The 8795-nt window shown below is 44.1% G+C and overlaps 1 protein-coding gene across 1 annotated transcript; it reads right to left on the reverse strand.

Moving 5' to 3' along the window:
• On the reverse strand, window positions 368-2307 carry LOC108637486 (serine/threonine-protein kinase MARK2-like). The gene is given in 2 exon segments (XM_018058103.1): window positions 368-1779; window positions 1782-2307. Coding segments are annotated over 2 exon segments (1938 nt in total).

Consider the following 8795-nt stretch of genomic DNA (forward strand, 5'->3'; position numbering starts at 1 on the left):
AGCAGTGCAATACATGTTTCTGGAGCATAAAGTTTATTAAGACAGAACCAAGAGAAGAACCAAGGAGTGGGAATAACTATCCCCACCACCACCAACATGAAGACAAGTGTAGGGGATGGGGGACATGCCCCAGGGTACAGTCCAGTCTCTGAAGTTTCAGCCAGCAGGGGAGGAAGGGCAGCCAGGCCAGGGTGGTGCCTCTTCTGGTCGCCCAGACCACTCCAGAGCATCCTCTGAGCTGGCCAGGGTTTTGGAGAGGGGGCTTTCCTGAAGGCGGTGGAGGTGCTGGATTTGAATCCCATCATCCAGGTGGGAACATGACAGGTCCCAGGGAGCTTGGCAGGTCATCCATTTGCTATTTCCGGCTTCACTTTATTAGCCCTCTTGCTGGGCAGCCCACAGCAGAGATATCTGGAGAGACATTTCCATATTCTCCCAGCCACCCCCTTCTTTTTCTTGGTGAGGCCAGAGGGAGTGACTGGGGACGTACTCTCGGGCTGCCCAACAAGGGTGGAGCTTCCTGTATCAGGCACATCTGGGAGGCAGTGGGTTCCTTCAGCGACTTTGCCATTGTTGTCATGGGTGCCACTGGTGCTGAGGGTGTCACAGGTGCCATGAGTGCCACCTGTGTCGTGGGTGCCCCTGGTGCCAGGGGTGAGGCAGCTGTCACTGGTGGCACTGGTGTGACAGTATCACGGTTGCCACGGGTGTCATGTACGTTGCAGGCCCCAGTAGGGTCCCGGGTGCTTGGGGCGACACAGGTGAGGCTGGTGTCCCGGGTGCTTGGGGCGTCACAGGTGAGGCTGGTGACCCGGGTGCTTGGGGCGTCACAGGGGAGGCTAGGGGTGACAGGTGAGGCTGGTGTCCCGGGTGCTGCAGGCGTCATGGGTGAGGCTGTGATCCCAGGTGTGCCTGGTGTCCCGGGTGCTGCAGGCGTCACGGGTGAGGCTGGTTCTCTGGTACCGCAGCTGTCGCAGGTGCTGATGGTGTGGCAGGGGCCCCCGGCGTCACTGGTGAGGCTGGTGTCACAGGTGTGGTTGCTGTCACGCCTGCCGCAGGTGCGGCAGGGGAGCCTGGTCCCGCACGTGGCGTGGCGGTCACCTGCGTGATCGGCGGCTCGGGCGCTGCTCTCACCATGGGTGTTGCGGGTGGAGGGGGCTGGGCTGGGGCTGACGGTCCTTGGCCCTGGGCACGGTGGGGGAGTGGCAGGCTCTCTGGTCTTCTCTCTTGACTCCTGGTTCTCCTGCTGCCCAGTGGTCTCCCAAAGCCAGGCGGGAATAAGGATGGACTCCTCAGGGCTGGCGGGAGGCATATGTTCTTGGCTGGTGAGGTCGGAGGAGATGGCCGGCCTCACCTTGATGGTGCGGACCCTCATCTTGGGTTCGTTCATGTCACTGACGCTGCTTCTGTCTAAGCCCTGGATTAGGTCCCTGCACCAGCCCAGTATCATCTTCACTGTCACCCCAGGGTGCTCACCACAGGCTGGCGGGAGGGGCTCCTCCTGGCCCATGTTCACCCATGCGTGCTGCCCAACGTCATCTAAAGTGCCTCTGTCGATAGGCTTGAGCGTTAGCATTCTTTCTAGTAAGTCTGTTATGTTGGTGGATAAATATTTGGGCACATGGTACTGCCCGCTAAGCACACGCTGCCGCAGCTCCCAGAAGTCTTGTCCCCCGAAGGGGAGGGATCCAGTTACCATGGTGTAGAGGACGACGCCGAGGCTCCACACATCCACCTCTGGGCCTGTGTAAGGCATCCCCAGGAAGAGTTCTGGGCCATGAACGCGGGGCTGCCGCAGAAAGTATCGAGCTCATTTCCTGGGTGCCACTGGTTGCTAAGGCCGAAGTCCGAGATTTTTATGTTGTTGTTGGCGTCAAGGAGGAGGTTGCCCAGCTTCAAATCCCGGTGCACCACGCCCCGCTGGTGGCAGTGCTGCAGAGCCGAGACCAGCTGGCAGAACAGGCCTCGGGCTTCCCCCTCCGTCATGCGGCCTTTGGCCTCCAAGTAGGTTTTCAAGTCTCCCCCGCTGACGTACTCCATTACGATAAACAGAGTCTCCTCAGTGTCGATCACTTCCAGTAGCTTAACAATATTCGGGTGGTTTACTGTTCTCAGGCTGTCAACCTCTCGAAACTGCTCCTTGACACTGGAGAGGCTCTGATTTGTCTTTTGGATGACCTTGATGGCTACCAGTCCCTTGGTCAGAGCATGCCAGGCCAACTTCACTTTGGCGAAGTGGCCTTCACCAATTGTTTCAAGGATCTCATAATGCTTTAGACGAGCAATCTTGTTAGTGGAGATGGCCATGAGGTCCTGTATCCCTAACTATACTAACTACCACTAAGCTATACTAATTACCTAACTATACTAACTGTAGCACTAACTATACTCACTACCGCTAAGCCCTCACTAAGAATGCGAACTGTTCTATCAAGACTGCGGATGCTAACAGTGCTAAAATCTATCCTAATGCTCACAACTATTCTAACAGTGCTAACACTAACTATGCCAGTAAACTCTTAACTATACCAACTTACGCTAAGTATACCAAGGATACTAACAGTGCTAACACTAACTATACTATCTATGCTAAGAAACTACTAGCTATACCAACTATGCTAACAATAGCAATGATACTCTCTGTACTAATACTGGCAACACTAACTAAAAAACAAATAATAAGATAAATGAGAAAAAGAACTAAGGGAAAAAAATGGTAAAAAACAGAAAAAATGAGGAGGAGAAACTAAAACTGAAAGAAAAAATGATCAGACAAATTAAAGAAAATGAGAAAAAGACAAAGGAAAAAGAGAAAAATAAAAAGGAGTAAAAGGAGAAAATCAACAAAATGGCAAAAACACAGGAAAAAGCTCGCTAACTCTAGGTCCAGCCGTCAGGTCACCAAAATCAGCTTCCTGGGCTCTGTGGACAAAAACCTGCACCCAGCTGGGGTCTTATAAAGGGTTTTTTGTGAGTTTCATCACAGTGATGCCCTGTGAGGTCAGAGCAAGAAATGGACCAATCGTGGCTGGGGATAAACCCAGTGGTTTTCTTCCTTTTCAGCTTCAAGGCCCCTTTACACTTAGGAAAAGGTCCCAAAGAGAGTTTTCTTTAAATATATTAGAGACTGGCATGCACTTTGTTAGAAATTAAAATCTGTGAGAGGCTCAGCAACTTTTTCATTTCTAGTTTGAAAATTAGTGATAAGTTAAAAGACCTCATAATGTCTACACTTGAAATATTCAGTTCTTCTTCCTTAAACTCTGGTCGCAAAGTGATGATTTAACTGACTCGATGAAACTGTAGGAAAATGTTCTATTGTGTGAGACACTGGTAAAGCACATTATTAATGTTTATGAAGCTGAGAGAATATTTGCCAGGAGTGTCAAGAGCAGATTTCTCATCGGAGCCTCAGAAGTGAGATGACATGGGTCCAGTGTCTTTGAAATGTTGAAGGAAAGAAGCCGTTAAGCAAGAATCCTATGTTTAGCAAAACTGCCCTTTGAAAATGAAACAGTGATTGAGGCATTCCCAGTTGATGAGAGCTGCGAGAATTCTCCGCCACCCGACCTTCCTGAGCCGGGAGTCCTTCAGGTTGGAATGAAAGATCCTCAGCAGTAACCCTGAGCCTTAGGAAGAGATGATCTCTGGTAAAAGAAGATGAATGGATGATTGGAAAAGCGAGGGCTACACTGCTGTAATTAACGTGGATAACCAGCAGGGCCCTACTGTATAGCACAAGGAATTCCACTGACTGAAATGTGGCAGCCTGGATGGGAGAGGAGTTTGGGGGAGAATGGATACACGTGTATGTATGGCTGAGTTCCTTTGTTGTCCACCTGAAATTACCACTTTGTTCATTAGCCATGTTGTTGTTGTTGAGTCACTTTGGTGTTTCCGACTCTTTGTGACCCATGGATGGCAGCATGCCAGGCCTCCCTGTCCGTCACCATCTCCTGAAGTTTGCCCAAGTTCATATCCATTGTGCCAGTGATGCCATCCAGCTATCTCATCCTCTGACGCCCTCTTCTCCTTCTGCTGTCAATCTTTCCCAGCTTCAGGGACCTTTCCAAAGAGTTAGCTGTTTGCATCAGGTGACCAAAATACTGGAGCTTCAGTATCAGCCCTTCCAAGGAGTATTCAGGGTTGATTTCCATTAAGATTGACTGGTTTGATCTCTTGCCTGTCCACAGGACTCCCAGGAGTATTCTCCAGCACCACAGTTTGAGGGCATCAATGCTTTTGCACTCTGCCTTCTTTACAGTCTAGCTCTCACAACCATACGTGACCACTGGGAAGGCTCTACAGACCTTTGTCGACGGAGTAACATCTCTGCTTTTCAACAGACAAAAAGATACGACACTGAAAGATGAGCATAAAAGTTTTAAAAAAAAGAAAAGGTAATACTATTGCAACTTTGATTTGAAGCTCCAGTTTTTGTTTTCAATTTGATTTGAGTCTAGTATATAATAAACATTTTTAATACTTTTTTTTTAATTTTGGGGGAAAATCTGATTGGTCTCTAAAATAAATGCATGTTTCTGACCTCAAGGATAGCATTTGTAAGTCTCCCCCAATATGAAGGTAAACCAGGGTCAGATCCCTTTGAATGCATCAGCTAAGTGACAGAAGCTACAGAATGAACTGATGTGAGGCAATAAACAGCAATGAGAGCAGACTTCAAGAAATGGAACGGACGAACACTAGCGATACTTGCCAGTAAGGTCTCTGAACCCGTATTCCGGATACCGCCTTGAATAATATAGTAAAAAATATCCAGTAAAATTTTTTGTCAAATGTGTAGACCCTGTATTAGTAATGGTCTGTGTGCATATGTGCTAAGTCACTTCAGTCATGTCCAACTCTTTGTATCCCTATAGACTATATAGCCCACCAGGCTCTTCTGTCTTTGGGATTCTCCAGTCAAGAATCCTGAAGTAGCTTGCCATGCCTGCCTCCAGGGGATCTTCCCAGCCCAGGAACTGGAATCAGCATCTCTTGTGTCACCTGCTTTGGCAGGTGGTTCTTTACTGCCAAGTGCTACCTAGTAAGCCCAAATAGTCTGCAGGGCACTGTAACAGAAAACACACTGCGGTGCTTGAACAGCAGAAATTTATATGTTTTTTCACAGTTCGAAGATTTAAGTCCAAATAAGGTGTTGTCAGGGTTGGTTTCGATCAGACTTCTCTTACTGGCTTCTACACAGCCGCCTTCTAGCATTGTTGTTGTTGTTAAGTCACTGAATGATGTCTGACTCCTCTGCAACCCATGGACAGGACTGTAGCCCACCAGGCTCCTCTGTCTACGTCATCCCATATCCTCTTCTGTGTACACACAAAATGAGAGTGTTCTGATGTTCTTCCTCTCCTTATAAGGACACTTTCCTATTGAATGAAGGCCCACCCTTTGCCTCATTTAACCACTACCTCCCTATAGAGCCTGTCTCCAAATAGAGTCACACTGGTGCTTAGGGCTTCAGAAATTACATTTTGAGGGAAAAACAGTTTGGTCTACAGCATTCTGCCAATTCATGTCCATCCTCATGTGCTATTAAAATACAGTAATCTCAATATCCCTAGATGTCTTAAGCCATTCAACATTGATTCCAAGTCTAAAGTCCCATTCAAATGTCACCTGATCAGGTATGGGTGAGAAGTGATGCATAAAATTAACCCTCACAGGACCCATAAAGAAAATATAACACTTTCTTGAAACATAAATAACATAAAAGTTGAACAAGTAAAGGTTCTCTCAGTGCTATAATGGAGCCCATTCCATTAAATGAACTGAAACAGTTATTTCCATTCAGATTGCTGTAGAATTCTTCTTTTCAGAACTTAGATAATTTTGATATTCATATGGAGAATGAGTGAGGACAAGAGATTTTGAGAAGAGCAGAATATGGGAAGTATAGAAAGACTTCCCTTACCTGGTGTCAAAGGGTCCTGCAAAGCTGTTATAAGTAAAATAGAGCAGCATCAGTGCATTTTGAGTCGACATGAGTCAACTCAAAATAGACATGAGTCATGGAGTATAATTAGAGTCCAGAAACAGACCCATGTTAAATGAGTTTAAAGTTCAGAAGCAGTTGATCATAGAGGGAAGAGTTTTAATAAGTAAAAAGTATAAAACCATAGGAAAGTTTTAGGGATATGAAGGAAGACTTACTAAATAAATGAAAATACATTATATATTGATGGATCACAAAACTTACTATTATTCACATGACAGAAAATTGATCTGCAGACTCAACAGAATGCCTATCAAAACCCTACCTTCTTGCAGAAATTGACAAGCTGATCACAACGTTCATATGGAATTATAAAGGACCCAGATAGCCAAAACAATCTATAAGAAAAGAACAAAGAGGGCTCAGACTTCTCAGTTTCAGAACTTACTACAAAACTGTAATAATCAAGACGGTATGGTCCTAACTTGGGCTTCCCTGGTAGTTTAGTGGTAAAGAACCTGCCTCCCAATGTAGGAGACGTGGATTTGATCCCTGGGTCAGGAAGATCCCTGGAGAAGGAAATGGCAACCCACTGCAATATTCTTGCCTGGGAAATTCCATGGACAAATGACCCTGTTAGGCTATAATCCATGGGATCTGAAAGAGTCAGACACAGTTTAGTGACTAAACAACAAAAATAAGACCATTTCCACTTATGGAAACTTGCAAAATAGCACAAAATTCCCATGTACCTTCAACCAGCTTCTACTAATGTGGGTATCTTACACATTACAGTGATTAAAATCATGAAATTAACATTGATGTACTAGTTATTATAGACCATATTTGAATTTTACCAGTTATTCCACTGAACTGGATCAGTCTTTTTTCCAGTCCAGGATCCAGTGTAGACTCCTTCTTAAACTTGATTATCTGTCTTTCTTAGTCTCTCTGTGAAATCCTTGGTCTTTCATTCCTTTTTTTTTCTTTTCTCCCTTTCCTTTTTTTTTAAAAAAAATTATTTATTTGTTTATTTATTCTATTTGTTTTTAATTTTAAAATCTTTAATTCTTACATGCATTCCCAAACATGAACCCCTCCCCTCCCTCCCCATAACACCTCTCTGGGTCATCCCCACACCCCCAAGCATGCTGTATCCTGCGTCAGACATAAACTTGCGATTCGATTCTTACATGATAGTATACATGTTAGAATGCCATTCTCCCAAATCATCCCACCCTCTCCCTCTCTGTCTGAGTCCAAAAGTCCATTATACACATCTGTGTCTTTTTTGCTGTCTTGCATACAGGGTCGTCATTGCCATCTTTCTAAATTCCATATATATGTGTTAGTATACCGTATTGGTGGTTTTCTTTCTGGCTTACTTCACTCTGTATAATCGCTCCAGTTTCATCCATCTCATCAGAACTGATTCAAATGAATTCTTTTTAATGGCTGAGTAATACTCCATTGTGTATATGTACTCCAGCTTTCTTATCCATTCATCTGCTGATGGACATCTAGGTTGTTTCCATGTCCTGGCTATTATAAACAGTGCTGCGATGAACATTGGGGTACATGTGTCTCTTTCAATTCTGGTTTCCTCGGTGTGTATGCCCAGAAGTGGGATTGCTGGGTCATAAGGTAGTTCTATTTGCAATTTTTAAGGAATCTCCACACTGTTCTCCATAGTGGCTGTACTAGTTTGCATTCCCACAACAGTGTAGGAGGGTTCCTTTTTATTGCTTGCAGATTTTTGGATCGCAGCCATTCTGACTGGTATGAAGTGGTACCTCATTGTGGTTTTGATTTGCATTTCTCTAATAATGAGTGATGTTGAGCATCTTTTCATGTGTTTGTTAGCCATCTGTATGTCTTCTTTGGAGAAATGTCTATTTAGTTCTTTGGGCCCATTTTTTGATTGGGTCGTTTATTTTTCTGGAATTGAGCTGCATAAGTTGCTTGCATATTTTTGAGATTAGTTGTTTGTCAGTTGCTTCATTTGCTATTATTTTCTCCCATTCTGAAGGCTGTCTTTTCACCTTGCTTATATTTTCCTTTGTTGTGCAGAAGCTTTTAATTTTAATTAGATCCCATTTGTTTATTTTTGCTTTTATTTCCAGAATTCTGCGGAGGTGGATCATGAGAGGATCCTTGCTGTGATTTATGTCTGAGAGTGTTTTGCCTATGTTCTCCTCTAGGAGTTTTATAGTTTCTGGTCTTACATTTAGATCTTTTAATCCATTTTGAGTTTATTTTTGTGTGCGGTGTTAGAAAGTGATCTAGTTTCATTCTTTTACAAGTGGTTGACCAGTTTTCCAGCAGCACCACTTGTTAAAGAGATTGTCTTTACTCCATTGTATATTCTTGCCTCCTTTGTCAAAGATAAGGTGTCCATATGTGTGTGGATTTATCTCTGGGCTTTCTATTTGTTCCATTGATCTATATGTCTGTCTTTGTGCCAGTACCATACTGTCTTGATGACTATGGCTTTGTAGTAGAGCCTGAAGTCAGGCAAGTTGATTCCTCCAGTTCCATTTTTCTTTCTCAAGATGCTTTGGCAATTTGAGGTTTTTTGTATTTCCATACAAATCTTGAAATTATTTGTTCTAGTTCTGTAAAAAATATGGCTGGTAGCTTGATAGGGATTGCATTGAATTTGTAAATTGCTTTGGGTAGTATACTCATTTTCACTATATTGATTCTTCCAATCCATGAACATGGTATATTTCTCCATCTATTAGTGTCCTTTTGATTTCTTTCATCAGTGTTTTATAGTTTTCTATGTATAGGTCTTTTAGTTTCTTTGGGTAGATATATTCCTAAGTATTTATTTCTTTTTGTT

This window comes from Capra hircus, chromosome 14 (genome assembly GCF_001704415.2).
Source record: "Capra hircus breed San Clemente chromosome 14, ASM170441v1, whole genome shotgun sequence".
NCBI lineage: Eukaryota > Metazoa > Chordata > Mammalia > Artiodactyla > Bovidae > Capra > Capra hircus.